General features: G+C 35.8%; 2 protein-coding genes across 4 annotated transcripts in view; one reads left to right on the plus strand and one right to left on the minus strand.

Annotated features, from left to right (window-relative positions):
• Window positions 1-12,359, plus strand: LOC134539410 (mediator of RNA polymerase II transcription subunit 8). Of its 2 annotated transcripts, none has more exons than XM_063381425.1 (6): window positions 1-223; window positions 1,508-1,722; window positions 3,985-4,230; window positions 6,209-6,379; window positions 9,921-10,041; window positions 11,911-12,359. In XM_063381425.1, the coding sequence occupies exons 2-6, from the start codon at window positions 1,558-1,560 to the stop codon at window positions 11,988-11,990; spliced, it is 783 nt and encodes a 260-aa protein (XP_063237495.1). In that variant the 5' UTR covers window positions 1-223; window positions 1,508-1,557; the 3' UTR covers window positions 11,991-12,359. The 2 variants fall into 2 exon arrangements, with proteins under 2 accessions (XP_063237495.1, XP_063237496.1); XM_063381426.1 differs by having other exon boundaries at window positions 186-400.
• LOC134539406 (aspartate--tRNA ligase, cytoplasmic) overlaps window positions 10,035-17,294 on the minus strand; it is a 23,990-nt gene continuing 16,730 nt past the window's right edge. The window contains exons 9-12 of one of the 2 annotated variants that reach the window (XR_010076307.1): window positions 17,123-17,203; window positions 16,642-16,753; window positions 14,997-15,269; window positions 10,035-10,216 (exon numbers count right to left, since the gene is read on the minus strand). Coding sequence is in view for 1 of the 2 variants with exons in the window: in XM_063381413.1 (XP_063237483.1) it covers window positions 15,106-15,269; window positions 16,642-16,753; window positions 17,123-17,203 (357 nt within the window). In the remaining variant the exon portion in view is untranslated. Of the gene's footprint in view, window positions 10,217-14,979; window positions 15,270-16,641; window positions 16,754-17,122; window positions 17,204-17,294 lie in introns of those variants that run through there. The other variant, XM_063381413.1, reaches the window with a different exon arrangement.

The raw sequence follows: 17,294 nt of genomic DNA on the forward strand, positions 1-17,294 counted from the left end.
ACTCAATGAATAAATATTATCCTATTAACTAATATTTATTATTACCTTTAAGAAACTCTAGATATAAGAGGAAACCTTTAAGTCTTTTTGATCAACAGTTGCCGATATGTACCGAAACCCAAACAAATATAAAAAATAAAAATAATAAACAAGAACGAGTGGTGCTTGAATTTGAGGTTATAAGTGTATTTTTTTTTTGATGTAATAAATTGGTATAAAAAAGGTAGACTGCTGATATTAATGTATTAATATTTTAATAATTACCATGGGTTAACTTGCTACATTGCTAAGTGATTGTGACAATATTGTAGATTCAATTTTTTTTCTTCTATCACAAACAACGTTCCACCCCTCCCCACATTGTTCTGAAACTCTGAAGGGCCCGTACTTGGTGACGGAGGTATGTTAGTTGTAAAAGGTACAACGCATTATAGCAGAGTGTATAGGCTTTGGCATGAGACGTACATACTTAAGAGTTTTCCCTAACTAGACCTCACAAAAACACCTAGATTTAAACTTAGGTAAGGAAAAAAAAATCTCGATGTGGGTAGGTGAGTGTGATTGGTGAGGGAGGGGAAAAGAGAGGGAGTCTTTGGTAATAGTCAGAGACTTGTAGTTTTAGGCATGCTACAGGATAGGAGATAGGTGGAAAGTCTATTAAGTGATTAAGAGGAGGGCCCTTGGGAAGATGGAAACATTGCATTACAGGGGTTGAAAGAGACTCTTGATTGGAGGATGCAAAGGGTGTGGAGAAGAATGTAAAGGGGAAAACAGTTCTCTTTGGGATTGGAATGAGCATTAGCGTAAGGTATTCAAATTGAAAGAGACAAGGGAACTTTGGAAGGTCCTTAAAGGTTTTTTGGAGGATAAACCTAGGGTAAATAACTTTCACGCTGAAAATTACAACTAGCATCTCCATTTGCTTTACTATATCATCTCCAGATCTTATTGCCTCAGCCTTCAAGAATGCTTAGTGGCAATGATCGTTAATGCATCAGGCTCATTAAACTAGGGTTGTGGGTTTGCTACCAACCAGTGTCACGACTGAAATTGATGGGCACCAAGATTTAACGCAAGTGATTCACCTACTCTTGGTTTGCATCTTTACTGTTTAGTGCATACATTTTAGAATGTACGTAAATAATTGGTGTTTTCTGCACAGCAGGGAAACTGTTAAATTTGTCGGCTCCTCTACTTAATCTCAATGAAATGCCTATTAATTTTAACTTGTTCTTAGGACAATAAAGATAAGTTAATTTGTTATGTCTTTAAGCAAATTTTTAAGGGCTTCTTTCTACAGTTACAAATGATTATTGGACTTATGTAATGTTACCCTCATTGGTACACTCGTAGGTACAATTAAAAAAAAAAAAAATCTAATCCTTTTATATATTTAATAAGATATTGCCTGTAGTTCATAGAGCAATTTGCAAATTGAGTCATAATTTTTTCCCCTGCTGTCTTGTGTATTGCCAGTACATCACACAATGTTTGGGTTCTTCCTCAGCTCTCTAGCTCGCTACCTGCATCTGCCGCGAGAGTCGCTGAGCGAACATCATGCAGCGGGAGGAGAAGCAGCTAGAGTCGGCGCTCGACGCAATCATAATGCGCGTCAACGACCTGAAGAATTCCATCGGCTCGATGCTCATGAAGCTGGAGCACGAGTACGAGACGTTACACTGGCCGACCTTCCTGGACAACTTCGCACTCATGTCGGGTCACGTAAGATACTTTCCCATCCAAGTTATCCCAATACATAGTGTACGTAGGTACTACAAATTTTTGCTTATTCTTGCTGCTATGGTGAATGGTCTAAAAAATTTATTTTTTCATTCATTTATCATTTTTATCTAATGGGTGGAGGCAGGAAAAATTCACGAATTTATTTCACGATAGGCTAAAATACAAATCGTTATACCTCAGTGCTGCCTCTGCTGTTGGTTCACAACTCACCTGGATGACTCTGGGCCAATGAGAAACACCCAACCAAAAATTTATCGAATCACAGGCTGCTACGCTGGAACGTCTCACAAGACAGCAGCCAATGAGTGGGTGACATTTGACCTAGTGTACATAGAACTATGGAGTTCATCCTACAGGTCATTGAACCCGCGAATTTTTCCGGTACCTACTAATGGGTGTATTAATTTTCCTGCACTTTTTATTGGTAGGCTTTGAGGAGAACAGTGTACATTTTACAGTGTAACTTCTTTAATCCGGTACCTGATAAACACGAGGAAATGGATCAAATCTTGGTTACAAAACAGTATTAGTAAATTTTCACTCTGTTGTTACAACCCAGACCTCCCAGGTAGATCAAAATTGATCTGAATTGCACATACATAAAAACACTTGAATTTGTTTGGTTCATAAATACTATTTAGGTTTCGTAAAAACGTTGCTCTAAATGATTCATTATGAAAATAAGTCTGTCGAGAACACAAAGATAGATTTTTACTGCTTTTTATTCACCTTCACCAAAAATTCATGTTTGTACAAATCCAGCCATCTTCCAACCACAACGCTGAGAACGAAACTAATTGAAAGTTTTCTATTGCTATTCATGCTCATACAATGAATTTTCACTTACTGAGGCTAGGGTGTTGTGAATAATTTTTTTTCTCTCGTTAAACTGAATATCAAATTGAATATACGTATCATATTCACAAATATCAAATATTTCTCAAATATAATTTTAACATATAGTGAAAATATTATTTTTTTTACATTTCACAAGAGTCCAAAAAATTTTTATCCAAAATACAGTTAAATGGTTTTGAAAGGAATACATTGAACCATAATAAAGAGGTGGAAAATGAAGGAAAATAATTAAAAAAAAAAAAACCTGGCAATGTATTTTTTTAATCAATAAATTTTTATTTTCAGAATTTTTGTTTTGGACGAACTGATTATATATATTAAATAGAATATTATTAATGATTTTAAATCATAATCACTGATTGATTGTCAAATATAAAATAAGCAATGTGTGAAGAATGTTGCAAAAAAAAAAAAAACAAGTTCAAATTTCTCAATAAATTCTATAAGCCTCATTTATGTTGCTTTTTTTTCCTCTAATAATTTTTTTTTTTGTTTCATGGAAGATTCTCACATGCTTTGTGCCTATATACTGGAAACAAATGACTAAAAATAAATATATACATTTTTATTTGCTATGGTGGGTACCACGAGACTATGGAACAAGTCATTTGTACACATATCACAGAATATTTACAATATACATATTCATACGCATATCAAATTCAAAGTGGGACGACATTGATCAACTGAAATATACATTTTCGCAACAGAATGATACGTACCTATCTTTAAGAGATAACAAGTTTTAGTTATATATTTTTGAATACCGAGTGTCGGCGCCTGCCGGGCGGTTCGGGGATGTGGTTCGAGTCTGGCTCAGGAGATCCTTACCTGCTCGCCCGATCGGGGATTCATTCCCCCACGCAAGAACAACGTTCTGTACTTTTTGCGAAAGATTATTCTGGAGGCCAGTTGCCGAAGAAATTATCGGCGATACTTCAAGGAAATTGAGTTTGAAATATCAAAATTATTCGTGAGTATTGAAAGTTTTTTTTTTAACACCGGCCGAGAGTGGTGAGCAGGGCCCGTGCACACCCCAAAAAAAAATTGTCCTTGCCTCAAAATACATCACGTAAGCCTTACGATTTTGTCAACAATCAAATGTAAGCAGGCTAGTGTTTTTTTTTTTTTTTTTTTTTTTACTTATTACAAATCATAAACAGGTCGACGTGGACTTTAAATAATTACTTGTACCAATATGAACATTCCAAACTGTAAGCAAAAAAATTCCATTTTCGTCTAGTTTCAATGATCGTTGAAACATGTTGCATGAGCTGTCGTGTGTCGTGCTGCGCCGCCCCCCGGCCGCTTGGCGCCCTGGGGCGGTCGCCTGGTTCGCCGGCCGAGAGAGAGAGCGAGTGAGAGAGTGGTGACTGCCCGCAGCTGGCGACGCTGTCCAAGATGCTGTCGCACGACAAGTGCCCGCCGCTGCGCAGCCTCACTGCGCTGCCCCTGCTGCTGAGCCCCGACCGCGACGAGGAGCTGGCGCGCCTCACGGAGCACCGCGTGCACACCTTCTCGCACGACCTGGTGCCCGACTACCTGCGCACCAAGCCCGAGCCCGAGGTGGAGGCCCGCACCGCCCAGATGGAGCTCAAGGCCGCCGGCCTGTCCTACGAGGCGGCCCAGGTCGGCTTTCAACACTATTATTATTATTGTTACTATTGTTATTGTTATTATTATTACCATTATTATTATTGTCACTACTATTATTATTGTTACTATTATAATTGTTACTACTACTGCTACTATTATTGTTACTATTGTTATTATTATTGTTACTACTGTTATTATTATTGTTACTACTACTGTTATTATTATTGTTACTATTATTATTATTATTATTGTCACTACTATTATTGTTATTATTATTATTGTTACTACTACTACTGTTATTGTTACTACTATTATTATTACTACTATTATTATTGTTACTACTGCTACTACTACAACTACTATTATTTTTATTATTGTTACTATTATTATTATTATTATTATTATTATTATTATTATTATTATTATTATTATTATTATTATATAAAGCGCATAGTCACACCCACTGTAAAATGGCATCATGCAAGGTTCTGTTTGAACTAGTGTACAGCTACAGGCTGTGTTGTCTGTATTTCTTTCGGATAATTTGCGAAATTTGGTAAATTATTTCAAGTGAAATCCCTTTCAGCACGGTCTATTAGGCGCAGGTAGATATATTTCTTCTGTAGCGTTCTGGAAACGTCTGGAAAAAAATTTTTGGAACTTAAGCATGCCTTTGAATATATATATACTGTGTAGAAGTCGCGAGCGGATGGGATTTACTCTACGTTTTTTAGGAGTGTATGATGAGCGGCTTGGGAACTTCACCGCTGCAAGGCGCTGCCGTAATGCCCTGTATTGTCTTGGGTTGTTATTTGCACGTTAGAGCGCAGCACTGTCGCCCGCTGTCATTCCCCCGCACCCCCCACCCATCATTCACTGCAGTTCAAGGTCGTTCAACGGGAGGGGGAAGGGGTGTTTGAAGAGTTCGACACTTGTCCGCTAGGGACCACCACAAGTCGATGCCCTAGAGATGGTGGCGATTGCGGCGGTGAATTAACCAACTACCTCAAACCGTATTAGAAATTTTAACCTGGGCTGGCGACTTCTATACAGTATATATATTCAAAGGTAATAGTCATGTCGTGTTCCGGAACACCGTCATCCCGACTTCGAACACTTTTTCTTTTTTCCAGATTGTGTTTAAGTGCGTAGTCACACACACTGTAAAATGGCTTGTGCAAGGTTCTGTTTGAACTACGTAGTACAGCTACAGGCTGGATTGTCTTTATTTCTTTCAGAAGAATTGCAAAATTTGGTAAATTATTTTAAGTAAAATCACAGCACAGTCGATAGGCGCAGGTAGATATTGAAGTAACTAGGTATTTCTTCTGTAACGTTCTGGAAACGTCTGGAAAATGTTTGGAACTTAAACATACTGTATGTTCTCTGATATTCCAAAAAAGTCAAGAGTAGTTTTAAGGTGATTTTTTTTTGTTTTTTTTTTTAAGTCAAGTCTGTAAATTGAGTCTTGCTGGAGGGATATTGAAACCATAGAGTTTTGAAAGTTTGTTGTACTCTTTGGTTATTAAGAAAATGAAAGAGAGCAATGCATGCTTCATATAGGATATCTTAAATTTTCTACCACAAATGGTAATTCTTTAAGACTGAGTCATTATGAAATTGAATAAAGAGAGCACCCAATGTTTTTTTTTTCATTATAATTAATTGTTTTGCTTATTACTTATTTCATATTTTAAGCATATTAAAAAAATACATTATACAGAGTTGTAGTTCATTCTGTTGTTTTAAACAAATTTCTTGATTTTAAAGATTTTTTTTTTTTTTTTTTTTTTTTTTAGTTTGTGCAACAAATGCAAGAGAGCTGTCGTGATAAATGTGCATGAATAGCTCTTCAAGCAAAGCAGTTACAAGAAAATTAAATAACCAACATTTGCGTTCGAGACCTAGCCTTGAGTATGTACGATACCGAAACACATGCCGTGGGCGATGAAGCCGGGAGCCGTGAAGGAAGGTCGCATCATGTTCCGCGCGGTGGGCTGTTGTTTTGCAGAAGCAGATCACCGCGTACGTGAAAGTGGTGACGAACGTGTGGGAGATTGTGAGCAAGGCGCGGGAGGAGTGGGAGACGGAGACCGGGGCCAGGTCGGGGGCCGTGCAGACTTCCTCCGTCAGCGACACGCACACGCTCGTCGCGGCCGTCGGCATGGGCAAGGGACTGAAGGTGCGTCTCTCGCCCGCCGGCTGCCGTCGTCATTGTTTTTCATTCTGGCCAAGCTTTTTCAAAATACTTTTTAACTGTCGTGTCCAGGGGCGCAACAACTAAATTTCCAAAGGGGGGGCAATATACCTTTCTATAAAGAATCATGGTTCCCCCCTATTGAAGCGGGGGGTCCGGGGGTCCTCCCCCGGAAAATTTGTATTTCAAGGTGGAAAATGGTGCTATTTAAGCAGTTTTATCATCTAAAAATTGATTACGCAGCACTTTCTTTGCCCCCGTTTGCCCCCACTTCAAGGTTTCAGAGGGGGGGGGGGGGGGGCAAAATACCCTTAACCCCCCCCCTCCCCCTGTTGTTGCGCCCCTGGTCATGTCTAATGAATTGGGGCTGTGAAAATTAGCATCTATTTTTTTTCCAAAATTAGCATCTCTTGTTTTATAAATTAGCATCTGTTGTTGTGAAATTAGCATTTCAAATGCAACTTATTTTAAATCTTAATATTCACATTATAAATATTTAAAAACTAAATATTCACATGTACAAAAGTCTGCAAATAACCATCTAGTTCAGTTTTGAAAAAAAAAAAAAAAAAAAAAAAAAAAAACAATTTTTTTAATGCCTTCATAGATTAAAACCATAAAAATAATGTAATATTTATTTTTGCGGAAAATATTGTTATTTAAATATGTTAGCAAATATTAAAAGTATATATTCACAAATTAACTGGAGTAATTCTATTGGGTTATATTTTGAAGTTATTTCAGAATGCCTGTAACTTGACTGCATCTCAGCAGAGACATGGCAATATCATGAATTATGGTCACAAAATTGAAAAATAGGGATATTGTCTTTAAAAAAATCTAAAATTTTGGTTAGGGAAACTTTATTCTAGATTTAAAATTTTGGTTAGGGAAACTTTATTCTAGATTTGTGTGGACACTCTTGACTAATCTTTTTTTAATTAATTCTACTGTCATCTAATAAATAGAGTCAAGCCTTTATGGTGTTACTTAAAAATAATTGTGTCATTAAAAATAGTGGATGTCATCTTTCTCTTATTAAAAAATAAAATACTCAAACACATTTACATTGACCATTTAATTCAAGAATGTTTTGATAGACACTTAAAATATTTACATAAAACAATTCTACATTTATTGATGAAAGTAAGTTTTAAAAAAAACTTTAAAGAAAACATGAAATAATTAAAAATTTTAGTAGGCAATCTAAAAAAACCAAATTCATTATATTTTTTACATTTCCTTGTAATGTTTTTCTGTGGGCCTTAACCTATATTTCTGTGGTATCAGCAATAGACTTTATTTAATTTACTTTCAAAAAACCATAAATAGAAACTAAATAATTTTATTCTTACTACATTACCTTTTAGGTTTAAAAAAACCAAATTAAAAAGTTATGAAATGATTATATATTTTAATAGCCTAAATGAGGTAACTGAGGTGATTTTGCTGCATTTCGGTGTTATGATATGTTATTTACTTCCATTTTAGTGTTTGGCACTGTATTGACTTAATTTCGTTAATATATATAATCTTACTTGTACTAATGAAGTGTTTGTTAGGGTTTTGGGGCTACAGTGGTTGAGTGGTCAGATCACTCAGATCCCACCAAGATGATCCGAGGTTAATTCCCTTGGGCTCACACTTAGATTTTTCCTAAGTGGCAAACTTGGCTGTCATGGCTGTTAGATGGTATGTTTACTTATGGTCATGGTACTCCCATTTTCCCCATCCATTAATTCCATCAATGTTGAATTCAAATCGTATTACCACTCAATATCTCTAGTGGCTCACATTTTGATAAGATTTTAAGCCTTAAATTTCTCTTTCTTTAATGAAGTGGCAACAAGTATGTACAGTGTGATCCCACCTTCCTTTTGATGATTACTTATATGAACTATATGTACTTATACGTATGTACTTACAAAATTGTGGGTATTTTCTTTCTATGTGCTTATTATTTGAAGACACAATCCTAAATTCACTCTCCCCCTGAAGAAACACCTTAATTCATTGCAAGAAAATAGAGTATTAATCAAAACAGCTTTAATAAAATAAGTTTTTTTTTCCATAAGAATATTAATCAAAATAATTTTTTTTCCTACTACCGAAGTGTGTGTTTTTCTAAAATATTATTTAATTTCTATACCTTTTGATTATGATTTCCCTTTTTATACAATTTTTTTCATTCACTCAAAATAAAAATGTTTGGGGTCGCATTATATTCAGAGTTGCGTTATTTTCGAGTAAATAATGTATTATTTTTTATATTATCCAGAAAAGGGGAAAGTCAGAGTTTCCTGCAATATTTAATGTTTTCAAATATTGAGACGTACTAATTAGCAGTACAGATTTCATTGAATATTTGAACAGGACCCTTTTTGAAGATGACATGCATAGACTATTGAAACAACCGAGTGAGGTGACTCATCAGTGAGACTTTTGATTCACATCCCAGAGGAGTTAGAATCACGGTCTGGCCATCTTAATTGTGGTTTACAATTTTTTTTTCCCCAAATGCTGTGTTGTGTGTAGTTTCAATTATATTTTATACAGATTAATTAATATCTTCAATAACCTAGATAAACATTCCAATCTTTTTGACAGCAAATCAGGCTTTTTAAAAAAAAAAATGTAATTTGTTTATTCAAATAATGAGTTTCAATCAGGCTTTGTTCAGTTGGAAATATATAGCTATTTTTTTATTTCTTATCACAATTTTGTATAAGAGGGTATCATCTTAGTAACTTTAACTTATATAATGTAAACTTGCTGTTCGAATACTTTTGTTCATTGTAAAATTGCTGTTATTTATTATGTTTTATCTTTGCACCTTTATTTTTTATTTATTCTTATTGTTCTGTTTTGGTCACTGCAAGTATGTAGCCTGCTGACCCTTGTGCGTACCTGCTGCAGATTCCCACTTATTTGCAGCGACCACGTGTTTCTTGTCTGTATGTGCCGTGCCCACCGCTAAAGCCCTCGGCTGTTTGTGGGCATGTTACAAATCTATAAAATGAAAATAAAAAGGCGAAAATATTGTGTGCACACTCTTGTTGCCATAATTGCAGTACCCGGCATTGCCCGGGCTAAACACATTGAGCTTTATTGTCTGCGAGTTAAAGCAAACTGGATAGCGCTATATGAAAGTGTGTTGGACATAGAGTCATAGAGAAATGTCACACAGTTACTGTTTGTATGTTTATGACCTATGATTTTTTTTGTTTACCCATGGCGATTGGTTATTTATTATTAATTATAAATTATTGATACCATTAATCAAAATAAAAACTATCCTATCTCTCAAGTTGGAAAATAATTACACATAAATGGCAATTTTCATCTAAATCGGTTGACTTGGTGAAGAGTTCACTGGAAAGAAACATCAGGACACTGGATTTATATATATTAAGATGATCTGAAGTTGAAATACAACAGCCGAGCATTCGAAAGCTGGAAGACGACGGGTGCTGGGGTGGGCTACGCGTGTTGAGCGCTACAGGGTTGCGACGTGGCTCTGTGGCAGGCGGTGATCCAGCCGCCGGTGCAGCCGGGGCCGCAGGGCATGATGGTCGCTCCGGTCGGCCGACCCGGGGCGGGGGGCCCTCAGCAGCCCGGCCAGATGAACCCCAACCAGCCCGGCCAGAGTACGTACTCGCTGCCTGCAGCCCACGCCGTCCCGTCCCTGACTTGCCTCGTAGGGTCCTCCCGTCCTTTCGCTGGCTGCATGTCCTTTCCTCCCGCCTCCCCTTCCTCCGTCCAGAACTCCAGTGAGCCACGGCCGCTGCCGGTGCTGCGGAACTACGTGGTGACGAGCGTGATCTACAAATGATAGTTCAGTTTACGACTATGTAAAGGATATCTGAAAATGCTCTTATGAACTAATTTTAGGACTCTTTCAGGACCTTTTAAAAAAATATTTTCTTGCAACTTCATATACAACTAGCCATGGGCGTAGATCCCAGGGGGGCCCGGCCCCACTGGAATCAAAAAGACTTGCCCTTGCAAAATTGTACCTGTGAAATGGGAATGATAAACGTTATCCCTCTAGGCCTCCCTCTGGGAATCCAACAGTTTTTGGCCCATGCAACTAGCTGAAATACCCTCGTATCTCCCAGGCTTTCCTCAGAGTGAAGTGTTTTAAAATCTTATGTAGACAGTGACCTTCCTCTGAGTTCGAAAGTCAAGTGTGCAAAATTTCATTAAGCTCAGAGTAAAATCGTAAATTTTAACAGAATAAACACAAACTGTTCTTTATATCTAAAGATAAGCAAAATTAATCATAATAAGAAATAGATATACTATTCACAGGAACCTGCCAATTTTTATGTTATAAAGCTAAAACCCGTTTTCAGAGACTATTTATATTTATTTGCAACCATAAACTGAAGGCATAAAAAAAAAGTTAGCAAGTGAATAGCTGCTGGAAATAAAATTTTCATGACTTCCAGTATCGTTGTTATTTATTTAGTTACCGAATTGCGACTTTCATGACCTGCAGAGACCCTAAATGTGCCACTTGTAATGAGTTTGCTTATTTTTTCAAAATTAAATTTTTGGATTTATGAAATTGTGACTCTAAAATAGATCCTAATGTCTCATCAAAAGTAATTATAATTTTAAGCCATTATTGTCATGACCAAAATTTTAAATAAATTAACTTAATCGTTATTCATTCGTAGACACTTTTTTTTGGGCTCTTTTTAAGAATATGATAAATTAATTAAAAATATATACTTATAAAAAATAATGAAGATATATGAATATATTGCCAATATTTAAGGGGTTAAGAAAAGCTGTTTATATGTACGTATTTTCAATTTCAAATTCAGTTAAGCTGTATGAAAATTCAGTTACTAAGTTAGCATTTTCCAGTTAAATTCAAATTTATGCCCGTATACAAGATTTATAATTTTACACAAATGGAATTGGCAAATAAATTTTCTATGTGATTAATCATGGACATGTTTTACGTACCATATTATGCTCCATGCTGGTATCTTATTTATTTTTCTACAATTGTATGTAATACTAATATAATTATTACTGTTACTACACTGTGGTTATCAAAACCATACAGTTTCTGATCCATTGTAAAATATGTGGAAAAGAAGCTTAACTTACCTTGTATATTTATGACTGTGTGGTAAATTGTAAACTGGGTATTTTGCTATTATATTTTTGTTTCTTTTATCAAAAAGTACATTGCTATTGTTTACTTATGATAAAAATTTCAAAGATATTTTTTTAAAATTTATATATGGCACTTTAATGGCTTTTGCTATAATAAAAATTGTTTTAACTATTGTTGAAATTTTTCACATTTCAAACAAAATGATCTTGAATATATTTTATATACAACCTTTGGTAACTTTTTCCCCCCTCACATTTTTAAAAGTCAAGGAAGGTACTTGTATGTAATTTCGTACTTATTGAGTAATAGCTGTAAGATGGCTGTTTTCATCTTGGCACTATTTCGGTGCAAGTGTTTGTAATGTATGATGCGTGTGTTTCAGTGGGAGCCATGGGGAAGGCGCCCGGTGCGATCAAGACCAACATCAAGGCTGCAACACAGATTCACCCGTACAATCGGTGAACAGTACAGCGCGGTACTTGGACATCTGTCTGCCTCTTTGTACATAAGCTTTAAATAATGGTAAGAGGCATAAAAAAAATGTGAATGAGGGTATATTATGTGTGACTAATGTTCTCGAAGTTAGTTTCCTTTAAAGCTAAGCTTTTTTCCAATGCGAATGTACTGAACAGAAAGTCCTCATTCAACATGGCAAATTCATTGGAATCTTTGCCCTTTTGTACCGAACAGTGGTCACAGTTGTGAACACCTTAAATAAAATTGCTCTTTGATAATGCGTAGAAATAAATACAGTTGTAACATATTCCGTGTTTAATGGAAAAACAAATCTGTAACATATAGATGATAATATATATATATTGCTAAAATTAATCTGATTTTCTTTATTGTTATTATTTAGTAACTGATAATAGCATCAAATGAGTTACTATCACGTGGCAAAGCTAATGAAATATAAAACTAAAAGAATGCAGCTATGTGGAAATGAAGTTGAAAGTGACTGTATGATAGGGTTGACCAATTGGAGGTGAGCAGTTGCGTGACCAGTCTAGAGGATTGTAATGAGAGTATTTGCTAGACAAGTAATGCAGAATGTTGTAACACATTACACCTTAGCAAATTTTTTTTATTTGCCAATGAAGCATAGCCTAAGGCTATGTACCTTAGTTTCTAGTGTTTTCTGTACCAAACCTGCCATTACGTACAAAGGTTTCAGTAGTACTTCTGAGTTCAAGGTCTCAGAAGCTAGAAGTGTCAGCAAATGGGTGGCCTATAAAAATTATCACTCTTAAAGGAGACAGCCGCTGCTGTCAAATATGCATCTAATGCTTCTCATCCACGCTGTCTTGCAAGATGGACGTACAACAGTTTTTTTGTGGTTTCTATGACATGCTAGCTTTCGTGAGTGAGTGGACAAACATATGGGAGAAAGGCCAGAAACGATATAGAGTACTTTGCAAAGAGGAATGTAAAGGCATTTGCCAAAGCAAATAGTATTCCATTGAAAAATTTGGAGAATAAACCACTTAGAGATTGGATCAATGAATTGACTGGAAAAGGTGGATATGTGGGGTGTGTCAAAACTCTACGAGAGAAACACATTCCAGGTTAGTTAAGAAATTTTAGTTATTTAACCATAATATGTAACATTAAACCATAACTTTTAAAATCCTAATATCAATGTGGCATGAGCCTTAGGGAAATGGAGGGGACATAATTCTATTAAAACATATCTCTACGTTGGGTAATTATTTACGTAAAGTATTACATTGAATAACAATTACATATGTGTTATCTTTATCTATAAAAGTTCTTGCAGAAGACTTAGTATTGTCGATCACAGCAGCACTTGAAGGAAAAACAATTAACATACTTTGTGATGAAACAACAGACAGTTGGGCGGTGTTTTTGTATTAATTTTAGCTGGCTCTTGTGATGTCAATTTGTTTGTTGCTAGCGTATCCTACCTAGATGCATGCACTGCAACTTCTTTCTCTCGGACACACTTGCCAAGTATAAAATTAAGTACGAAAATGTGCAAGTGTTTGTCACTGATGGTGCTGCAAACATGACTGTTTGCTTGTATCCAAACATTACAAGTGGTTTTAGGTGACCATTTGCAGCACATTCAATGCTGGGTCCACAAAATCAGTCTGGTAGACAATGCTTGGGTTTTGGAAATGGCATACTTAAATCATGTAGTCACTGCTGTCAAGATTCCTTTTCTGAACACTCGAAAACGAAAGTACGAGTACCTGAACTACTTGACAGAAACACATGGAGATGACAAACCAGCCATGCTGTTTCCATCCCCAGTGTTATCACATTGGAACAGCTCGTTTTTTGTTCTTTTTTATTTAGCTGATTTCTTCACAGATGTTCAGTTCTTCAAAAGTCCAGAAGTGAAGGAAATAAACAACATTGGCCTCAACTTCTTGTCATAGCTCAGTGAAAAGGAGGTAAATGGCGTTACAGCTCTGGCAAAATTTGGTATGCTAAGGAAATTATGGATATGTTGACTTTTTCGAAGGCTCTAAGTATCCAACCTTGCATCATCTCTACCCAGAGTTGGATACATTGGACATGGCTTTTGGGGAAGTTGTTGAGGGGAAGTTTCTGTCAGGAACAAAGGTAGCCTTGGCTGAAGTAAGTGCCTTGGAAAAAGCTTCAGTTGTTGATAAAATCAAAAAAGCTGCATGTTCAGCAAGACTCAAACAGTCTAAATTAAGGGAATGGGATCCAAGTAGGGAACTCTTCCGAAATGTTGCACAAGCCTCCAACCCCAAAATGATTCCACAAAAAGATGAGGAAGAAGCAGGAATAAAGAGAGGATTTTCAGAACTACCCTACACTGCTATTTCCATGGGTTACAAGGTAATCAAAGCTTTTGCTAGAAATGCTGTTAAGAAAGGGGAAAAAGTGGATGTGGAGCGAATCGTGCATACTGTTTCGACACCAACAAACAATGTTGACTGCGGAAGACTTTTATTCCATTACAATAAATTTGTAACAGAAAGGAGAACAAAACTCAAAGAAAAATAATGCTGAACTTTTCACAGCACTTTCATTTCATTTCATTTCACTTCACTTCACTGTCCCTAATTTTTTTTAAAAATCTTAATGATGAATTAGTTTCTAGTAAGGCTGCAAGAAAGCTTGAAGTATTTTTTTTTTTTTTATTTTTTTTTTAAGAAAAATTCGTATGAATATCACATGCCAAATTGCTTTTGGTAGTATTTACACATAAATGCTTCAATCAAATGTTTTTTGTACAAAATTAAATATTAGTGCTATTTGTAAGTATTTCTATACTTAAATACTTATTTTTTTACAATTAAGAGTGTTATTAAGTTTTTAATACCTTAATGAAAATGCTAATTCCACAAAAATAGGTGCTAATTTTTCCAGCCTCTGGCCATAACTGCAATTCCTACCAAAGTAATTCGAGAGGACGTACTAAAATGCTTGGAGAATGAAATAAGTAATCACAAAATAGTTAAGTCAGCTTACACTTTAATCTGTGCTTCATTTGGGCACCGATCATATCAAGCAGCGATAAAGTATTCACAGCGAACCGTGGAAGTTCACTACGACGGTGTACGGCAGGAGCGACTGGTTGTTACGGCGTGATCCTCTTGGGGTCACGAGGGAACATCGAGGTCTTGCGAATGTTGTCGAGGCCGAGGTACAGCATCACCACCCGCTCCAGGCCTATGCCGCCGCCCGCGTGCGGAGGGCAGCCGAACCGGAACGCATCTATGTAAGCCTTGATCTTCTCCAAGTCTGAACATAAGGAAACATTTCATTTCATTACTCCCCACAACTAGAGAAGTTCGTTTTAATCAGTGATCTGTGAAACACTTTTATCTTCCAAAAAATTGCAAAAAACCAAGTATAGTTTGTATGTAATACAAAATTTGTAAGAGAATAAATAAATAAAAGAATAATAGCATAGGTTGACATTGGGAAACAAGAGAACTCCGGAAAAAAAAACAAAAAATTGAAATGAATATATGTCATGTACCATTATAACATTATAACTTATTGTATAAACAAGTTCATGTAAGCAAATGTACAATAGTTAACAAAACAGTCATTAGTCTTATTTTCAAACACCAGCTCACAAAGTATGAAATCGTACTAAATTTTTAATTGCTAATACTTATAAAATACAGAGGGGGATAAACTGATCATAGACTTGCATATTGAGTTCAGAGACAGTATCAGCATGTACAAATGAAAAGAATATGAAATGAAAACTGTGGGGAGGTGGTACAAAACAAAATGCTGCTTTTTTGTACATTTGCAAATAGGTATACGTAAGTAATTACTGGATTAGTGAAAAGTTCAAACAAGTACTTCCTTCCTGTTAAGTTATGAAATAAAAATGCTGTTTTAGAGAATGGATTAACTATATTGCAATATTACAATTCACTTTGGCTTCATTTTGGCACATACATATTTTCTCCAAAAGCAAACACAAATACACATTCACAACTAGATGGACAAATATAAATTTATATTCTGAAAAAAACTGCCAAAGTGCTACTTTTCTAAACTTTAATTTACTTATAGAAATAAAACTGTGACATATGTCAATTTTATACCAATATCTATTTATTTAATAAATTCACATCAACAATTCACATGTATGACTAACCTACTTTTTTGATACATTAAAATTACAAAGTATTAATTGGTCACCCCAGATTTATATATGTATTTATTTACCTTATAGGGCATCTGCATGGAGCAACTAAGAGATCTGAGAGGAAACCTTAACATTCATTGGCAGGGAATTGAAGGTAAAGGTGTATAATACAAGTCCCGTCAGTGCTTTCAGAATCCCTAACTGATGTTTCATGTCTAAAATTATTCTGAAAACACAAATTTCAACCATTTCAACGCTACTAAAAAATACAGTTTTAAAACGAAATATGCAAATAAGACTACTCATCCATCTTCAGCATTTTCCTAAACACTTTTCGTAAATAGACACCACTCACATCATGAGCAGTTATCAAACACTGTGTGGTTTTTTTCTGAAACTCTCCACACACACCATATGTGCACCCAGATAGGCAGGGCCCTTAAACCTGGTTCATGTGCCAGCAATACCAGGATTACTTCAAAAACACGCTAACGAGAAGCTCACCAACTCCGTGATGCTTGGCTCTCTCGGTGAGAAATTCAGGGTCGTGTATCCTCTGTGCTCCAGACATAATTTCTTCACCCCTCATGAAAATGTCGTATGAATTGGACTTTTTCTGGAATCAAAAAAGCAGAATAATGAGCGATTGAGACTTAAATTGACGATTTCAATTGCCAAGCATGGGTTAGTGAGAGAGAGAAAAAAAAGGAAAACAAAAACATTCAAAAACATGTGACTGATAGCAGCAGTATTAGTAGTAGTACCTGTTTCCATTTTTTTCTACATTTGTACAATTTTTTCAAGCGGTATCTTTCTTTGATTGTGTTTTCCTGTATTTTGTTATTTTTGCTAGCTAATGATTGACGGCAGAAATTGTTATTTTGAAACTCTGCAGTTTTTAAAACATCAATCATTTGGTCTTAAAACTACAAATTAATAAGTTATCAATCACATAAGCATTACAACCTGGCACACAGATACTTACACTGTCTGAAGGGTCAGGCATTGTGTAGAATGGCCGAACAGCCAGCGGGTATTTGTCCAGTATGTAGAAGTCTGTGTCATACTGGAACAAAAATTAAGTATGCCTAAGTTACCTTTCGTTACTCAGAACACACTAAAAAAAAATTATTAACTGGACCCAATTTCAAAAATGT

This window comes from Bacillus rossius, chromosome 15 (assembly GCF_032445375.1).
Source record: "Bacillus rossius redtenbacheri isolate Brsri chromosome 15, Brsri_v3, whole genome shotgun sequence".
NCBI classification, from domain to species: Eukaryota; Metazoa; Arthropoda; class Insecta; order Phasmatodea; family Bacillidae; genus Bacillus; species Bacillus rossius.

Bases quoted from the DNA above. Each gene is read 5' to 3' on its own strand.
- LOC134539410 (XM_063381425.1), top strand. From the start codon at position 1,558: ATGCAGCGGGAGGAGAAGCAGCTAGAGTCGGCGCTCGACGCAATCATA. The intron at 1,723-3,984 runs GTAAGATACTTT...GACTGCCCGCAG, and splicing joins TCGCACTCATGTCGGGTCAC to CTGGCGACGCTGTCCAAGAT. The intron at 4,231-6,208 runs GTCGGCTTTCAA...GTTGTTTTGCAG, and splicing joins TGTCCTACGAGGCGGCCCAG to AAGCAGATCACCGCGTACGT.